Raw genomic sequence first — 18,787 nt, 5'->3', positions numbered from 1 at the left:
GGCCGCCGCCTCGCTTCCCCTCCCCCTCCGCGGCTCCCGCAGGCGGGGCCGACGAGCCACCGATGCGCCTACCCGTGTTGTAGACGTGCAGCTCATCCGCGATGCCCTCATTTCCCCCTCCAAAGATGATCATCAGCTCCCGGATGGCCACCGCTCGGTGTCCGTGTCGGGCGCGGGGTACCGGCCCCGTGAAGGAAGAAACCCGCCTCCAGTTGAGGAGGCTGGGAGCCGCCATCTTCCCAACCCCCGCCCCTCTGCCCACAATGCACCGCTCCCGCCTCAACCCGCTGCTCCCTGGGGAGGGCGGGGAACCGCCTCCAGCTGTGCTGGGGTCACGTGGCCGCGGGCGCCGGGGGCCAGGCTGGAGGCCCGCCGGCAGGGGAGAGACGTTGGGGAAGGGGGGGGTCCTGACAGGGGAGCCCTACCCCCATCCCAGGCGACGTGGCCAGCGGCCACCCGGGGCAACGCACCTTATGGTGGAAGGACACTTCGTACTGACCACTTCTCGGGTCCCCACTCAGAGCCTCCCGTTCGGTATTTTGGGGAGAAGGCACAGCATCTTCCTTTACGTCCACTTTAATTGAGCATCTAGGATGTGTGGGCGAGGCAGTCTCACAAGCAACGTGAGAGAAGCTCTGGTAGAGGTGCGAAGAACTGGGAGCGCAGGGTGGGGACCTCGCATGGGAGGGTGCGGGCGAGAGCCCGCCTCGCGAGCCCGGGCTACGGCCGCTTCTCCCGACCGTGACTGGGACCCGGGCAGGGAAGGTCGCTACAAAGCCTGCCAGGGCGAACCGAGGGCAGCTTTGTGGGGAGCCATGCCAGGAAGCTTGGGAACCGTGAGCCACAAGAGGTATTTTTGGTTTGTTTGGCTTAAGCAGAGAAGAGATTGTTTGTAGGTTTCTGTTTCATTGCTAGCTAACAAGTGAGGGCTGTCCACAACCAGGAATGCCTGAAGTGCCTCGTGTGTATTAACTCATGTAATCCATCCAACAATCCAGTGAGTTGGCTCCTGTTATCTCCCTTTCGTGGATGGAGAAATGAGGCACAGTGCAGTTAAGTAATTTTCTGATGGACACAAAGGAAAGGTGTTGAAAAAAAGAATGGGGCCAGGATTCAACCATGGGGCTTCTGATTCCAGAACCCCCAAGCCCTTATGCCATATACCATACTGCCTCTGATAGCAGTCATATCCAACCATTGTACAATACTGCCTCTGATAGCAGTCTTACGCAGTCTTTATTTTTATTTATTTATTTTAGATAGGGTCTGGTTCTGTTGCCGGAATGCAGTGGCGCTATCAGAGCTCACTGCAAGCTCCAGTTCCTGGGCTCCAGCGATCCTCCTACCTCAGCCTTCCAAAGTGCTGGGACTACAGGCACGAGCCACCGCACCCAGCCAATGCAACTCTTAATAAGGCCTAGCTGCCCTGTGATTTGATCCTACAGGTAATCACACAAGTCCATTAGGAATAAAATTGCACTGCATATGGGATTCATGCCAAATGAGTAGATTTTAGCTGCTCTTGCCACAGAAGCGCAAAAAGGGTTGGTGATAACTATATGAGATGATGGATATGTTAATATGCTGCGCTATAGTAACCTTGTGACTGTCTGTATCAGCTGTCCCCTACCTTTTTGGCACTAGGGACCGGTTTCATGGAAGACAATTTTTCCACGGACTTGGCAGGGGAGTGGGGGGTATGGACTTGACAGGGGGGTGGAGGGTATGGTTTCGGCATGAAACTGTTCCACCTCAGATCGTCAGGCATAAGATTTTCATAGGGAGTATACAATTTAGATCCCTCCTATGGGCAGTTCACAGTAGGGTTCGAGCTCCTCTGAGTATCTAATGTGCGGCTGATCTGACAGGAGGCGGAGCTCAGGAGGTCGTGGGGGTTCCGAACAGGCCGAGGACTGGTTGCTGGGGATTGGAGACCCCTGGTCTATATGGTATCATAACTTCATATTGTATATCTTAAAAATGCACAAGTTATTTTTTAAAAATTTAATTGAAAAAGGACTGGGCACAGTGACTCACACCTGTAATCCCAGCACGTTTGGAGGCTGAGACAGGAGGATCCACTGATCCCAGGAGTTCGAGACCAGCCTGGTCAAGATGGTGAGATCCCATCTCTATTTTTATTAAACAAAGATAAATAAGGCTGGGCGCTGTGGCTCACGCCTGTAATCCCAGCACTTTGGAAGGCCGAAGCGGGTGGATCACGAGGTCAGGAGATCGAGACCATCCTGGCAAACGTGGTGAAACCCCATTTCTACTAAAAATACAAAAAAAATTAGCCGGGCGTGGTGGCAGGTGCATGTAGTCACAGCCTCTTGGGAGGCTGAGACAGGAGAATGGCATGAACCCGGGAGGCGGAGCTTGCAGTGAGCGGAGATTGCGCCACTGCACTACAGCCAGGGTGACAGAACGAGACTCCTTTTCAAAATAAAATAAAATAAAATAAATAAAATAAAATAAAATAAAATAAAATAAATAGAGATACAAGTCCAGTGGAAGAAAAAATTGAAAGCAATTTAAATCCCTACCTCAGATTCTCAAGAGGTACTGAAAGGAGAATACACTGTATAGTAAATTTCCTAAAGCTCTTTTTTCCTCATCTTTTACCATTTTCAATTTATCTTATATGCTTCATTCACCCAACTCCCTTAAACCTCAGCATGCTTCTCCACCTTCTCATTCATCTAAGCTTCTTTTTGAAAGAGAACTCTCTACTTTTTAAAAAGAAATTCTCAGTCTGGTCATTGTGGCTCACACCTGTAATCCCAGCACTTTGAGAGGCTGAGGAGAGCAGATCACTTGAGGTCAGCAGTTCGAGACCAGCCTGGCCAACATGGTGAAACCCCATCTCTACTAAAAATACAAAAATTAGCCGGGCGTGGTGGCGCATGCCTGTAATCCCAGCTACTTGGGAGACTGAGGTAGGACAATCGCTTGAACCCAGGAGGCGGAGGTTGCAGTGAGCCAAGATGGTGCCATTGCACTCCAACCCAGGCAACAAGAGCAAAACTCTGTCAAAAAAATAATAATAAAAAGGAAAAGGAATTCTCACTATTCTTTTTAGCTTCTGCTTCTTAAATTCTCCCTCTCACTGAGTATAACCCAATTTTGTTTGTTTGTTTGTTTGTTTTTGAGATGGAGTTTCACTCTTGTTCACCAGGCTGGAGTGCAATGGCGTGATCTTGGTTCACTGCAACCTCCGCCTCCTGGGTTCAAGTGATTCCACTGCCTCAGCCTCCTGAGTAGCTGGGATTACAGCCATGCACCACCATGCCCGGCTAATTCTGTATTTTTAGTAGGGACGGGGTTTCTCCATGTTGGTCAGGCTAGTCTTGAACTCCCGACCTCAGGTGATCCGCCCGCCTTGGGCTCCCAAAGTGCTGAGATTTCAGGCATGAGCCACCGTGCCCAGCCAGTCCAATTTCATAATATGTCCAAAGAGAATTTGGAAAGGGAGGGAGAAATAAGATGCCTACAAACAGAAAAGAGGTTATGAATATTTATTAATATTTTTCTTTGTCATGTACATAAGATAGGCTCTTAAATGTTGCCATAATAAGTTTTTATGAATCTGAAATAAAACTGGAAGAGTTGGAATAAAGCAGTGAGTTTTTCATAAAACCCAAAGTGTTTAATTTAAAGAACTGTACTTTGTTCTGAGAGTTTTGTGCCTAGATGGCAGTTTTTTTCTAATGCTCTTACAGCACAAGGTTAAAGGAAAAATCAAAAGTTGCAACCCTAATGTTGAACTTCAAATTAAAAAAAAAAACTAGTCTATGATATTTGAAAGCCAGAGAACCCTTGAACTAGGAGAAAAATGAAGGCAAATATTTTTAAGACAAAGGGGATTGCAAGCTATAATTGGTGGCTTAGATAGGTGATGAGGAAATGTGTACTAGTTTCCTAGGGCTGCTGTGATAAAGTACCACAAATCTGGTGGCTTAAAACAATAGGAATGTTTTGTCTCACAGTTCTGAAGGATATATAAGTCTGAAATCAGAGTGTCAATATGGCTGTGATCCCTCCAAAACCTGTAGGAGAGAATGCTTCCATGCCTCTTTCTAGCTTATGGTGGCAGCTGTCAATCCATGGCAACCCTTGGCTTGTCAATGAATCACTCATCTCTGTCTCCATCACATCATCATGTGGTGTTCCCGCTGTGTGTCTTTTTCTTCTTCTTCTTTCTTCTTCTTGTTCTTCTTTTTTTTTTTTTTTCTTTGAGACAAGGTCTGGCTCTGTCACCCAGGCTGGAGTACAGTGGTGCAATCTCAGCTTGCTGCAGCCTCCACTTCCTGGGCTTAAGCGATCTTCCCACCTCAGCTTCTGGAGTAGCTGGGATTACAAGTGTGCACCACCATGTCTGGCTAATTTTTAAATTTTTTCTAGAGATGAGGTTTTACCATGTTTCCCATGCTGGTCTTAAACTCCTGAACTCAAGTGATTCTCCTGCCTCAGCCTCCCAAAGTGCTGGGATTACAGATATGAGCCACTGCGCCCAACCTCCTCCTCTTCTTGTAAATTCACTAGCTATATTGGATTAGGGCTCATCCTGTGATCTCATCTTAACTTGATTATATCAGCAAATACCCCATATCCAAATAAGGTCATATTCACAGGTTAAGACTTCAGCATATCGTTTGGGGGAGATACAATTCAATCAGTGACAAAGTACGTAATCCAATGGGAAAGCTATTTTAGTAGAGCAGTTTTGAGTACTCTCTCCTTGAGGGAGGCATCTAAAAGAGGTCCCCATTTCACAATAAAGTACCTTCAGTCTTTGAAACTTCAAGATTATAGTTTGGAAACAACAACCTAGGAGGAGAGTTTGGAGAAGAGGGATGGAAATTGGCACCCTGAAGAAGCCAGCATTGATGGAGTAAAGACAAGAGGAGGCACTCATGAAGGAAATAGAGAATAGGTAGCCAGAGAAGTTAAAAGGGAATTGGGTGAGGGTGATGTCAAAGAAGTCACTGGCAAAGAGGGTTTCATAGAGGCAGAAGTGGTAAGGAAAGCCAAAAGCCATAGAGAAGTCAGGGAAGAAGAGAATGAAGAAGCAACTGTTGGATGTGCAAATTAGGAGGTTAGTAGTGGCCTAGAATTAAAATGTTTTCAATGGAGTGGGAGGGAAAGAAGCCAGAGAGAACTGAAGCATGAATTAGAAAATGCGGATAACATGTATAGTCTACTATTTACAGAGACTTGGCCATGTAAGGAAAGAAACAATGGCTGGCAAGGAGAGAGAGGTACTGTGTAAACTGTTATTATTTTGGATGGTGAGACTTGAGCATGATTGCAGGCCCAGAAGAAGGATCCAGTTGCAAACAAAAGATTGGAAGTGCACAACCAGCAATCATTTCCAACCTTCTTCTCCTTGCCTGCCTCTCATTATTGAGACTGGGAAGGAAAAAAACAAACAAATAAGCACTTTCCCAGACTACTGTACCCACTCTCCTTCAAGATGACCCCCAATGTCTGCTCTCCTCTTCTTTTCAGTAACAGAATCTGGACTATGGGCTGGGCACATGACCATTCTAAATAAAAACTCATTTCCCAAACTTCCCTCAACTAGCTGTGGCCTGTGGCTAAATATTGATCTATGGGGTGTAAGCAAAAGTAATGTATATAATTCCAAAATGTGTTCAGGAGGAGGGAACCTTTCTCTCTCTTACTCTTTTCTGCTGGCTGGAATGTAGATGTAATGGCTAGAGCTGGGGCAGCCATCTTGGACCATGAGCTAGAAGGAGCCTAATTTCCTGAGGACTTAGTGAAGTAGAGCAGCTCTACTGGAAATTACATCCCATAGGGCATGTAGGTCTGTTCAGAAAGAGCTGGGATTTGGTGGATCAAGGTCCTGGAGGATCAAGAAAAGATGGATCCTGAAGTCCATGTATATCTACATGTATACCAGAGTTGAATAGATATATTAATTCTCTATTATAGATTATATAAATATTATGTATTCTATACATATACAGGAATCCCTCTTTAACCATGGTTTCAGTTACCCACAGTCAATGCAGTCTGAGAATATTAAATGGAAAATTCCAGAAATAAGCAATTTGTAAGTTTTAAATTGTGTACCATCCTGAGTCACATGATGAAGTCTTGCACTGTCCCGCTGTTACCTGCCTGGGATGTGAATCATCCTTTGTCCAGTGTTTCCACACTGTATGTGCCACCTGCCCATTCGTCATTTAGTAGCTGTCTTAGTTAGAGTTATATAGGATTTGGTACTATCTGTGGTTTTAGGCATCTCTGGGGGTCTTTGAATGTATCCCCCTTGGGTAAGGGGGCATCTGTTGTATTATAGAAAGCTCTATTGGACAGTGCTGCTCTAGACTTTTTAGGCATATGTTAGAGAAGGTACTTTCATCTCTCACTACTTCCTCTCCTCTCTGCCTACTCCTCCATATCAAACACCCACCAGAGTCATTTACCTGGACTGTTTCATTTGGGGTTAAGATCATGGGCTTTAAGACCCAATAGGTTGTAGCTACTTAACTAGTTGTATGGCCTTGGTCAAATTATTTATCCTCTTTGAACCTCAGATTCTTTGTCTATAAAATGGGAATAGTAAGAGCATCTGCTTCTCAGGATTAGTCAAGGGATTAAGTGAGATAATATGGTTCCAAAGTGGCAGCAAGGAAGCAAGCTGGCTTCACACCCCTCAATGGAAAACCAAAAACTAATATTCAACACTGAAATTATCACCAGCAATATCCAAGAACTCAACTATGAGGATGAGACATTTGCTGGGGCCACAGATAAGTTTAAAAAACTCTGAGTGGATGGTAAGAGAAGTAGACTTCCACATCTGTAATCCCCTCCCCACAATCTGTCAGGCACCAAGTGCATGAAAATTTTCCCCAGCTCAGGCCGGGCGCGGTGGCTCAAGCCTGTAATCCCAGCACTTTGGGAGGCCGAGACGGGCGGATCACGAGGTCAGGAGATCGAGACCATCCTGGCTAACACGGTGAAACCCCGTCTCTACTAAAAATACAAAAAACTAGCCGGGCGAGGTGGCGGGCGTCTGTAGTCCCAGCTACTCAGGAGGCTGAGGCAGGAGAATGGCGTAAACCTGGGAGGCGGAGCTTGCAGTGAGCTGAGATCCGGCCACTGCACTCCAGCCTGGGCGACAGAGCGAGACTCCGTCTCAAAAAAAAAAAAAAAAAAAAAAATTTTCCCCAGCTCACAGTCTGTACACTGTAAAAAGTGAGATCAAGGCATAGACAACCAGCTTCTCCACAATCTTAGGTTCCCTGGCAGCAGACCTGTCCCTGCCTCAACCACTAGAAGCATCAGCAGTCCCTGGAGGAAAAATATCCCTGAGAATAGCCAGAGACAAAGGGGAGAGGTGAGACTACTATCCCAGCTCTGGAAACTGCTGTGTAACTTGACAAAAAGAGACGGATACACCAAATCAGAGTGGCCGTTCAGTAGCACCACACTGTAGGAGGTTGGATCCATAGGTCCCTTGGATGCTGAACCCCTGGTCAGCCTTCCCATACTACTGGGATATCCCCCATTAAGGACAAGGGGCACTGAATATTTATTAGAATGGAGGCAAACATGGGTTTCAGCACCATCTAGTGCTGAAAATGGGGCATCGACCTAGCGAGGGGGAAAAAAGAAAGAAATCAATAGATAAATGAAATAATACATGTAAAGTACAGGCAGTCTTCACTTTGCATGATAATACTGTTCTGTAAACATGATATGCAAGCCAACACCCTTCAAAGTGATCTTAATTACCAGTGGGAAAAATTACAGTTGTTTTGTGATGTTTAAAAACTTTTTTGTCAAAATATTAAAAACTTTCTTACTATTGCTTACAAATATATAGAGAAAATGAAAAAATTGTAAAACTAATATTTCTTTGTTATGCCATAATTTAAAACAGAAATATTGAGAATTAAAGAGTTTTATTTCTTTGCATAAAACTTACCATGAGTAGTTTAAATCATGCTTACCACCTTCTTGTCATATAGCTTACTATATGGAGTGAACATCTTTTCTATGCTGTGGCAAATTGTCATACTCCTTTCTAAGGCCTTTTTTTTTTTTTTTGAGACAGGGTCTCTGTCATCTGAGCTGAAGTAGTACAGTGGCATGATCACAGCTCACCACAAACTTGACCTCCCAGACTAAAGCAATCCTTCCACCTCAGCCTCCTGAGTAGTTGGGACCATAGGTGTATACCACCACACCTGGCTAACTTTTTTATTTTTTGTAGACACGGGGTCTCCCTATGTTGCTAAGGCTAGTCTTGAACTCCTGAGCTCAAGCAATCCTCCTGCCTCAGCCTCCCAAAGTGCTACAATTACAGGTGTGAGCCACCATGCCCAGCCTCCTTTCTAAGTTTTCCTTTGTGCTTTCAATGTTGTGAGATATCTTTGAGTGTTCCTTTAATGTGAATTTTTTGCTCATGTCACTTTCTGGAACATCTTTATCCTTGTCCTTACAACTTCCAACTTCCTTCCTTATTTATGTTCATAAGTTTACCCTTACTAAGTTTTTCTGGATGCCCATCTGGAGTTGAACAGTGGCAACAACAACATTCCCATGGCCAACAATTTCTTCTGTAACTCCAGTGATCTTTGATTTGAACTTCACTCCCACAATTATCACTTTTCGTTTCTTTGCTTCACTTTTATCTTTATTGGCAAATTCTATTGTCCATTTATTAAAATGTCACATGGAGATAAGGAGGCAACACAACTACATACTTTGCTGTCTGTGCATAACTAAATAACAGATGTCCAGTGACCAGTCACCAGCAGACTACAAATGAAGTGATATGCTATGGTCACTGATCATGGTGTACATCTGTTATTTGCATAGTAATTTTGTGGACTGAAAACCTGGCAGCAAAGCTTGTATTTATGCAATTACTCACAGTTAATATACTGTGGTAACTGAAATTTGAACTGTATTATTGGGGGACTTGTGTTATATAACTAAATGGTGCTAATTAAAATCTGTGCTGTTGCCATGCCAAGCAAGGACTGTGCTATACTTATGCAAGGACTGACATGTAGTGAGCATTTAGTAAGTAGTAGATTGTTTTATTTCTATCATTATCATGATGTTATTATATTTCTACAGTTTCTATTCCTCTTCCTGAGCTGCAGGCCAAAAAGTCAACCCTAGAGTGAGAATCTGGTGCTGGAGGTGGCAGACAGTCCTGTGTTTTCAGCCAAGAGTGTAAATTGCAATGTCTTTAATCTCAATTGAGGACTCGGGCCAAGGGCCAAAGGCTTTTTGCCAGAGGTCTGAGAAGAGGTTCTAGGGAGTGCTAGCAAGTGGGCAGAACTCAATAGCAGAGATCCTGGGCAGGGACTGTTGCCGAAGTGAGGGAAACAGATGGTGTCTGAGAGGTCTGTTTACAGATTGCAGGGCTCCAACCATGGATCTTGGCTGAAGCTATGGCCAAAGCACAGAGAGGGCAGCTGGCAAGAGCAAGGCAGTGCTCCAGGCTAGATAGAACCTAACTTAATTGCCAGAACAGGGAACTGGGCCAAGGAAGAAAAACAGTTACAGCATGTGGGAGAGAGGGAACTCTAGTGCGAGACTCAGGTGCTGGAGCAATTGCTGCAGTTTAGGGAGTAGCAGGGGAGAGCAAGAGCACTGAAGCTCAGGGCAACAAGAAGATGACCTGCAACTGAACCACGCCAGGCAAAAGAGAGGGAATTGAGCCTGCTATGGTAATTCCTGCCCCATGTGTGTGATCTTGGAGCCCAGCCATGGGAGACAAACGTGGCAAAGAGGCTTGTCAGCCTGACCCAATGTGGTAATTCATGTAATACTAGAGAAGACTTATTCCTTTCCTCCCAGGCAACCTTATCAGCTTTAATAAATTTTATCTAGGACCTTATCTAAAAGTAATACACACAGTCAAGGCAGACCCAGTTAACAAGAAGAAACAATGAACATCTGACCTTCAACTAGTAAAATATAAACACGGAATAATAATGACTCAGATACATGTTTTGTTGACAAATGATACCACAAATATAAAATGCATGTGAAATGCATACATATTGTATGTGGTTGCACTCAGGCATGTAACTAAATCTAACCGAAGTTACTTGACCACTTAAGGGTTTATTTTCATCATATAGCAAGATTTTCCATAAGTAGTTTGTTCAGGGCTGCTGTGGTGATTCTCTGCCATCTTTAGCATATGCCAGGCTGCAGGAATGACACAGTGCCAGGGACTCCATTCATATCATGCAAGGATATTTTTCATTTACTTCTACAGATCTACTCTCCACCCTTCAACCTGTTCAGTGTCCTGAGAGGCTGACCTCAATGGATTATAGCACTTGAACTCCTTGCCCTCTGACTTCTAGTTGGATTTGGTCAATGGGAGACACTACCAACAGGAGACTGTGAGGCTGGGGTAATCAGCCCCTGGTTCCTTTTGTGCAGAGCACCGCAGGTTGGCTGTATCCCAGTGGGAGGGCTGCTCTTGCTGGCCACCCCTCTCCATATCCTCTCTCCAAGTCCTGGAAACCACTCTCTTGTTGCCCTTCAGAGTTTGGGGTTGTAATAACTCCCTGCTATTGCTAGCCCCAGTGTACTGCATCATCTCTTAACCATGTTTCCCTGACAGTGATTATACCTTTTCAATTAGTGCCTTTTTAAAAAGTCTCCACCATTACCTTATTGGAGGGAGCTGTCTGTATCCTGCCAGGACCCTGACTGATTGAACTGTGTAGTCACTGTGCACAGCCAATGTGGCCATACGCAGCAGCGCAGTGTGGGCCTCTTATCCCCAGGGCTGCAAGGTGGCTACTTCACATACAAGGTTCAAGGCTGGATTTTAAACAGGAAGAAAGGGCAAAAGACACCAAAGAGCTCTTTGCCAGGAAAACACTAGCTTTCAAGGAAGTGCTAGACAGCAGACATCTGCTCACATGCCACTCTAGCTGCAAGACATCCAAGGAGGAGAATCTTTTCAAATGGGCATATTGCTGTTCAAATGAAATAATGTTTCTATTAGAAGGGAAAAATAATGCTGCAATGAATATGGGGAGGCAGATGTCCAAAGGAAATAAAATCAGTATTTCAATGGGGAGGCAGGTATCTCTTTGAAATACTGATTTTATTTCCTTTGGACATCTGCCTCCCCATATTCATTGCAGCATTATTTATCATAGTCAAGATATGGAATCAACTTAAGTATCCATTGATGGATGAATGGATAAAGATATTGTGGTACATATATGCAATGGAATATTATCCAGCCATAAAAAGGAAATCCTGCTATTTTTGACAATATGGATGAAACTTGAGGGCATTATGCTAAATGAAATAAGCCAGATACAGAAAAACAAATATGTACAATTTTACTTGTATTTGGAATCTAAGAAAGTCAAACTCATAGAAGCAGGGAGTAGGTAGAATGGTGGTTACTAGGGTGAAGGGAGGGCAAAATGGGGATATGTTAGTCAAACAGTATAAACTTTCAGTTATAAGATGAGCAAGTTCTGGGGATCTAGTGTAGAAAATGGGTGGTGTTAGATGTGTTAATTGATTTGATTGTGGTAATCATTACACAGTGTATGTGCATATCAAGTCAACACATTGTACATCTTGAATGTATTCAGTCTTTATTTGTCAAACATTTAAATTTAAAATTAAATATTCAATTATATATTATTCAATAAAATCAATTACATATAATTCAATTTCAATTAAATATTGTTTTTGTTTAAAAACAATAGCAATAAAAACTTCCATTTCTTGAGTCCTTACTGAGTGCCTTACATGCATGATGTCTTTTAACCCACACAAGAGTCCTATTGGTAGTCCCCACTTAACAGATGAGGAAACTGGAGGTAAGACCCATGGCTGAGCTCACACTAGGTCTGTCTGTCTCCGAAGCCCACTCTGGTGTCATGCATATCCTCTGTTTCTTTTCTCATTTCTTCCCCAGGGAAGAATCTGTGCATACAGTGTGGATATCTAAGTCATAGATAACAAGCCTATTGCACCCTTGGAGTATGGCACAGCGAGAATAAAGGAGAAAGAAGCTGGAATCAGAGACAGTGAGGGTCAGGGAGAAGTTCTACAACATTCTCTGCTAGGTGGATGAGAGATGCAAAGGAGATGACATGATCTGTGAAGGAAATTGCACAGGGCAGGTGTCAGCTCAGGCTGCTGTCCACATGATGCCTGGGACATGTCTGAGAGACTGGCCTGCTGCACCTGATGGCACATAATTCTGGAAGGGCGGTGGGAAACCCTGAGCCAGAAGTGGTTATCTTATTTTTGCTCATGTGTGTGCAGTGAGTATTTAAAGTATAGTATATTGCACTGCCCCGAACCTTCTGACTTCCCAGAGGTGACCGATGTTTTAGCTAAAAACATTTAGCTAAATGTTGAATGTTGAATGTACCTTAAAATAAGGTACAACTTGCTGAGCATGGTGGTGCATGACTACAGTCCCAGCTACTCGGGAGGCTAAGGAGAAAGGCCCAGGAGTTCAAGTCCAGCCTGGGCAACATAGCAAGACATGTCTCTAATAATAATAATAATAATTAATAAATAAAATAAGGTACAAGATGCTGGGGGTCAAGAGAGAAGAGGAGTGGCATCATGTCAAGCCTCTCCAGGAGAAAGGACACACTTGCTGGATTGTGTGGGGGCTTTTTTTTTTCTTTTTTTTTGAGGCGGAGTCTCGCTCTGTCGCCCGGACTGGAGTGCAGTGGCCAGATCTCAGCTCACTGCAAGCTCCGCCTCCTGGGTTTACGCCATTCTCCTGCCTCAGCCTCCCGAGTAGCTGGGACTACAGGCGCCCGCCACCTCGCCCGGCTAGTTTTTTTTTTTTTTTAGTAGAGACGGGGTTTCACCGTGTTAGCCAGGATGGTCTCGATCTCCTGACCTCGTGATCCGCCCGTCTCGGCCTCCCAAAGTGCTGGGATTACAGGTTTGAGCCACCGCGCCCGGCCTGTGTGGGGGCTTTAGAATAGGGGCACATAAGGGATCACAAGGCAGTCAATAATTCTACACAAGCAGCAAATTTGATGTTGAAGGATGACCAATGTGGATGCCACTTAACCCTACTGTTGCAGCCCCAGATCCTAGTATTTGAAACATGCCTCAAGAACAAAACACTTAAGAAGTGCTGAATAAGAATTCCAATCCTGGCTTCATCACTAACTTGCTTTGGGAACTAGGGCTTTAATTTGCTCAAAGCCTCAGTTTGCTCATCTGTAAATTGGGGCAAATAACATCTGTTCAACTTACCTACCAGAAATGTTGTATGGCTAAAAAGAAATAGAAGATATGAAAATGCTTTGGCTATATTCAAAGTTCTATATATGTGGAAGATATTCAGGATCCTCCCACCTTCAAAGTTCATGTCTAAGAAAATTCCTACTAAATCCTTTAGAATGGAACTGCTCAAACTATAGTAGCCACTAGCCACAGTGACTACTGAGTACTTAAATGTGACTAGTGCAACTGAGGAACTGACTTTTTAATTTTTATTTAACTGTAACTAATTTTAATTGAAAAACTGATACTCTATTCAATTACTGGAAAATTTTTAAGTACATTTGGACCAACCTGGATTTGTGAATCTGCTTTTTTTCCCAGTGTTTTTTCTAATTTTTTTATTGATACATAATAGATATACATATTTTGAGAGTGCATTCAAACATTTAATATTAATATATTCATATAATTTGTAAAGATGAAATCAGTGTAACTGGGATATCCATTACCTTAAATGAATCTACTTTTTAAATGGTAAATTTTATAAAATCTAAATATATGTGCAGTGTTTCTGTTTACATTTAGTGTTTAAATTGAGATGTGCTGCAAGTGTACAATAGACACCAAATTTCAAAGACTTAGTTAAAAAAAAAAAAACACTGGGAAGGGTAGGAGGAAGGGAGAGATAGGGAGAGATTTGTTAAAGGATACAAAAGTATAGCTAGTTAAGAGGAATAGGTTTTAGAGTTCTATATGACTGTAGTATGGCCATAGTTAACAATAATATGTAGTTTCAAAGAGCTAGAAGGAGGATATTGAATGTTTCCAACATAAGCATCAATATTTGAGATTATAGATATTCTAATTACACTGTTCTGATCACTATACATTATATATATTGAAACATCACTATGTACCCTATGAATATATACAATTATTACATGAATATGTATCAAAACAAATTAAATTTAAAAACAAAACAGATATATAAAGCATCTTCTTAATAATGTTTTATATTATGTGTTGAAATGATAATATCGTGTATATATTGGGTAAAGTAAAATATATCATTAAGATAAATTTTACCTCTTTGTACTTTTTTCTTAATGTGGCTACTAGAAAATTTTAAATTATAGCCAGGTGTAGTGATGTGCACCTCTAATCCCAGCTACTCAGGAGGCTGAGACGGGAGGATCGCCTGAGCCTTGGAGTTCATGGCTGCAGTGAGCTGTGATCACTCACTGCACTCCAGCCTGAGTAACAGAGCAAGACCCTGTCTCTTTAAAAAAAAAAAAAAAAAAAGTACAATTGGCTGGACGAGGTGGCTCACGCCGGTAATCCCAGCACTTTGGGAGGCTAAGGCGGCGGATCACCTGAGGTCAGGAGTTTGAGACCAGCCTGGCCAACATGGCGAAACCCCATCTCTACTAAAAATACAAAAAGTAGCTGGGCGTGGTGGCGAGCGCCTGTAATCCCAGCTACTCGGGAGGCTGAGGCAGGAGAATCGTTTGAACCGGGGAGGCGGAGGTTGCAGTGAGCCGAGATCACACCACTGCACTCCAGCCTGGGAGACAGAGTGAGACTCTGTCTCAAAAAAGAAAAAAAACCACACAAAGTAAAATTACAGTCTGGCTTGCATTTTATTTCTGTTGGAGAGCACCACTTTAGAAAGAGACGGTGAACAGGGAGATCCTTATAGGAACTAGGAAGAGGAGCCATTGCAGAAGTAAATTCTGTGATCCCAAAGTGCTGGCACCATCTCCTGGGTTTGAGAACCCATACAGAACAGCGCAGATTGCTGTTGAGGTCAGCTCCCAGCTCTCTGCCTCATTCCTCTCTGATTCCTCTTTTGTTCAGGCACAAAAACACTCCATCTTGAAACTTTTGTCATTATTGCTTTGGTAGAAGGAGACCACAATTGTTACCTGGGTTGTGAGTTGGGGACAACAGCATTTCAATGACTAGGAGATTTCAGGAGAAGCTAGTGGCCATGAAGATTCTCAAAATCAGCATGAACTTTATTTTTCACTTGTGTTCTGTCAAAGTTTGCTTCGACCCAACGTGTGGTAGAAATTCACCCTGCAAGCATTTGCTCTTCTCTGGTCTTGTGTCTTTTCCTCCAGAACCGCGTTGTTTTTTGAATGTTTTGCACGCAGCCAGAGGAAGTCTGGCTCATCCGAGTCGGCCAGCCGAGCACATCTGGAAGTGGTTTCTGGGGCCGCCCCTCTATGACAGCGCAACTCCTGGAGCACAGAGGTGGAAGAAACCCGAGACGCTCCAAAGTCAACGCAAGCAAAGGGGAGTGCGGGTCGGGGAGGAATATTCTTTTGGAAACGTAATATTGGCCTTGGGGCTCTCCAGCCCTTTGGGACTTCCAATGAGATCTTAGAAGCGGCAGAAGCATCGTGAGGGCGGAGCCCAGGGCCAGCCACGATTTGAACGCTCTGCCTTGCAGCTCTTCTGGACCGAGGAGCCCAAAGCCCTACCCTCACCATTCACCAGGTAAATAGAGAAATTTACGAGCAGCGTGCAGTCGTTCCATTTTATCCTGGCCGGTCTGCAGCAGTTCTTTATTCTGCTACAGACCCAAGAAAGAAAATCAGAGGTGTCAGATTGTCCCACACAAACTTTGCCTTCAGAAACTTCCCAGTATGAATTTGTAGCATTCCAGCGGAGCCCTTTTCGGCCATTTCCAGCAAATCCGGTGTGCAATGTTTCTCACGTCCTGGGCTGCTTTTCCAGACCTGGGTTTCTCCTCCTTCTTTCCACAAATATTATAATTTACTATTTGTATCAGATTTTAAACATAAAAATCAGCAGTTAGGATGTGGGTGAATGCTAGCATTTAATGAAGGTATGTCCTGAGCCACAAATGATTTAACTGAGCTGTGATTCATGTTTTCAGAATCTGTCTTAGGAAGCTGTTCTGAGGATCTCCATCCCCCCAGAAAGAACTGGCCGTTGTGGAAATCCAAGTGAGGCTTATTGTAAATACAGTAGTCATGGTGTTTGGGTTGAAAATGCTTTTTAAACATTCAAAAAATATCTTATGTTTACTTTATGAGCAAGTGTCACACATTGGATAAGCCTAATATATAATTTATGAAATAAGAAGGATAGTTAACATGAGTAAAAAAACAAAAAGTGAGAGAGAGAGAGAGAAAGAAAACATGATGATATCCGAACGTCTGGATATGCTTTGGGAAACAAAATCAGTCCTCTCGTTGTTTGGCCCTGTGCAGCCAAGTATCCAAAGTCATATTGGTTGGTTTTTGTCTTTTCCTTTTCCTCCAAATGTTCTGGTGTGGCACTTCTGTGTAATATCCTTTCTATATTACATAATGAAATTCCGGTTCTCCCTTTAATGCACTTGGAAGTAGAGCTGTGCAATGCAGTGGTAAGAACATAGGCTCTGGAGTCAGGCTTACAGGACTGAATCTACGCTCTGCCACTTACACACCTTTCTAAGCTTGACTCCGGGTGAATTGTTTAACTTGCGTGCACCCTAGTTCCTCATCTGTAAAATGGAAATTAAATGACCTAATGTCTATAAAGGACATAATACAGGACCTGCAAAGTAGTTAGGCCTCAGGAAAGGTTAGCTTCTCTGATGGTGCTGATTATGGCAGTGGTGACAACGGTGATCATGCATCCTGTTTTTGGCAATACCTCTGCTTTTGACATATGGTTCCCTCTGACAGTCCAGTCGTCCAAGTGTTCCTCATACCCTAATATGTCATCTCTCCAGCACTTTGCTTTCTTCCTTTCTTTCTTCAAACACCTCTCTTTCTTTTATTTTCCATTCTTTCTTTATTTCTTCTTTGTGCTTCCTCTTTCGTTGCTGAGAGAAAATGAGGTTCATTAAGCCACAGCCCTCATAGTTTTCGTTTCTAGTTCCCGAGGAAAATGATTCTAAATCCTTTTTAATTTCAGCATTTTCCAAAGAATGTTCTGAAAAACAGTCCCATGGGAAACTCTGTGAACTATATTACCCTCTTAGAGATCACAAGGCATAATAGCATTTTAAAGGTCCTGAGAAGTCCTGTAGTAGAGAAATCCTCTTAAGGTTGTTTAACGCAATGATTCCCAAACAGTTGATGGCTGAACCACTTTATCGCATAACATAAGTTAACATTTCTAGGACCACACTCTGGGATGTGCTATTCTGGCCACACTTGTTTTCGTTTTGGTTCTTCTTATGGACATCCTATTTCCCACCTTCCCTGGAGCTCATCCAAGGGGATACCTTGTTTTTCCTTCTCAAGTTAAGGACATAAGATTATCATATGTGTTGTATTGGTATATAGAAAATCTGGCCTAAAGTGGAGATCAGAGGTCAGCAAACTTTTTCTGCAACGGGCCTGATAATAAGCCATATGGTTTCTGTTACAACTGTTCAACTCTGCTGTTGTAGTGTTAAAATAGACATAAAGGAAATCAGGGACTCAGACATTTGTACACCAACATTCTTTCAAAAAACAGAAGCAACCCACGTGTCTATCAACAGATGAATGGATAAACAACATGTGGCATACACATGCAATGAAATATTATTCAGTCATACATGGAATGAAGTTCTAATATATGCTACAACATGGATGAACCTTGAAAACATACTAAGTGAAACATGCCAGGCACAAAAGGCTGCTGTATGATATCATTCCACTTATATGAGGTACCTAAAATGGGCACATTCATAGAGACAGAAAGTAGAATAGAGGTTAATAAAGCAGAGGCTGGGTGCAGTGGCTCACAACTGTAATCTCAGCACTTTGGGAGGCCAAGACAAGCAGATCACTTGAGGTCAGGCGTTCGAGGCCAGCCTGGCCAACGTGGTGAAACCCCATCTCTACTACTACTAAAAATACAAAAATTAGCTGGGGGTGCTGGTGCATGCCTGGAATCCCAGCTACTTGGGGGGCTGAGGCAGGAGAATCACTTGAACCCACGAGGCGGAGGTTGCAGTGAGCCAAGATTGTGACACTGCACTCCAGCCTGGGTGACAGAGTGAGAGCAAGACTCCATTTCAAAAAACAAACCAACCAACCAAAAAACGGAAAGCAGAACAGATGTTGCCAAGGGAAAATGAAAAGATGTAGTTTAATAGGTACAGAGTTTGTTGGGGATGATGACAAAGTTCTGAAAATGGGCAGTGGTCATGATTCATTGCACAACATTATGAATGTACTTAATGTTACTGAGCTGTATGCTAAAGAATAGTTAAATAGGCCAGGTACAGTGGCTCATGCCTGTAATCTCAGCACTTTGGTAGGCTGAGGCAGGCAAATCATCTGAGGTCAGAGTTCTAGACCAGCCTGGTGAAACCACGTCTATACAAAAAAATACAAAAATTAGCTGGACATGGTGGCATGTGCCTATAGTCCCAGCTACTCAGGAGGCTGAGGTAGGGGAATTGCTTGAACCCGGGAGGCGGAGCTTGCAGTGAGCCTAGATCGCTCCACTGCACTCCAGCCTGGGTGAGAGTCAGATCCTGTCTCAAAACAAAAAAGAAGAACATTATAGGCAAAGAAATACAGATTTCTTT

At 43.4% G+C, this 18,787-nt stretch overlaps 2 protein-coding genes across 3 annotated transcripts in view; one reads left to right on the top strand and one right to left on the bottom strand.

Moving 5' to 3' along the window:
* Positions 1 to 333, bottom strand: part of HCFC2 (host cell factor C2) — a 45,407-nt gene extending 45,074 nt beyond the window's left edge. The window contains exon 1 of the mRNA XM_011936958.1: positions 73 to 333. Coding sequence (XP_011792348.1) covers positions 73 to 235 — 163 coding nt within the window. The 5' untranslated portion in view covers positions 236 to 333. The remainder of the gene's footprint in view (positions 1 to 72) is intronic.
* A 281-nt stretch (positions 334 to 614) lies between these two features.
* GLT8D2 (glycosyltransferase 8 domain containing 2) overlaps positions 615 to 18,787 on the top strand; it is a 76,689-nt gene continuing 58,516 nt past the window's right edge. For both annotated transcript variants that reach the window (XM_011935217.1, XM_011935212.1), the window contains exons 1-2: positions 615 to 850; positions 15,366 to 15,744. The gene's annotated coding sequence lies outside the window, so the exon portion shown is untranslated. The remainder of the gene's footprint in view (positions 851 to 15,365; positions 15,745 to 18,787) is intronic.

This window comes from Colobus angolensis, unplaced genomic scaffold (genome assembly GCF_000951035.1).
Source record: "Colobus angolensis palliatus isolate OR3802 unplaced genomic scaffold, Cang.pa_1.0 Scaffold10, whole genome shotgun sequence".
In the NCBI taxonomy this organism is placed as follows: domain Eukaryota; kingdom Metazoa; phylum Chordata; class Mammalia; order Primates; family Cercopithecidae; genus Colobus; species Colobus angolensis.
This window is presented reverse-complemented; position numbering and strand designations above follow the sequence as displayed.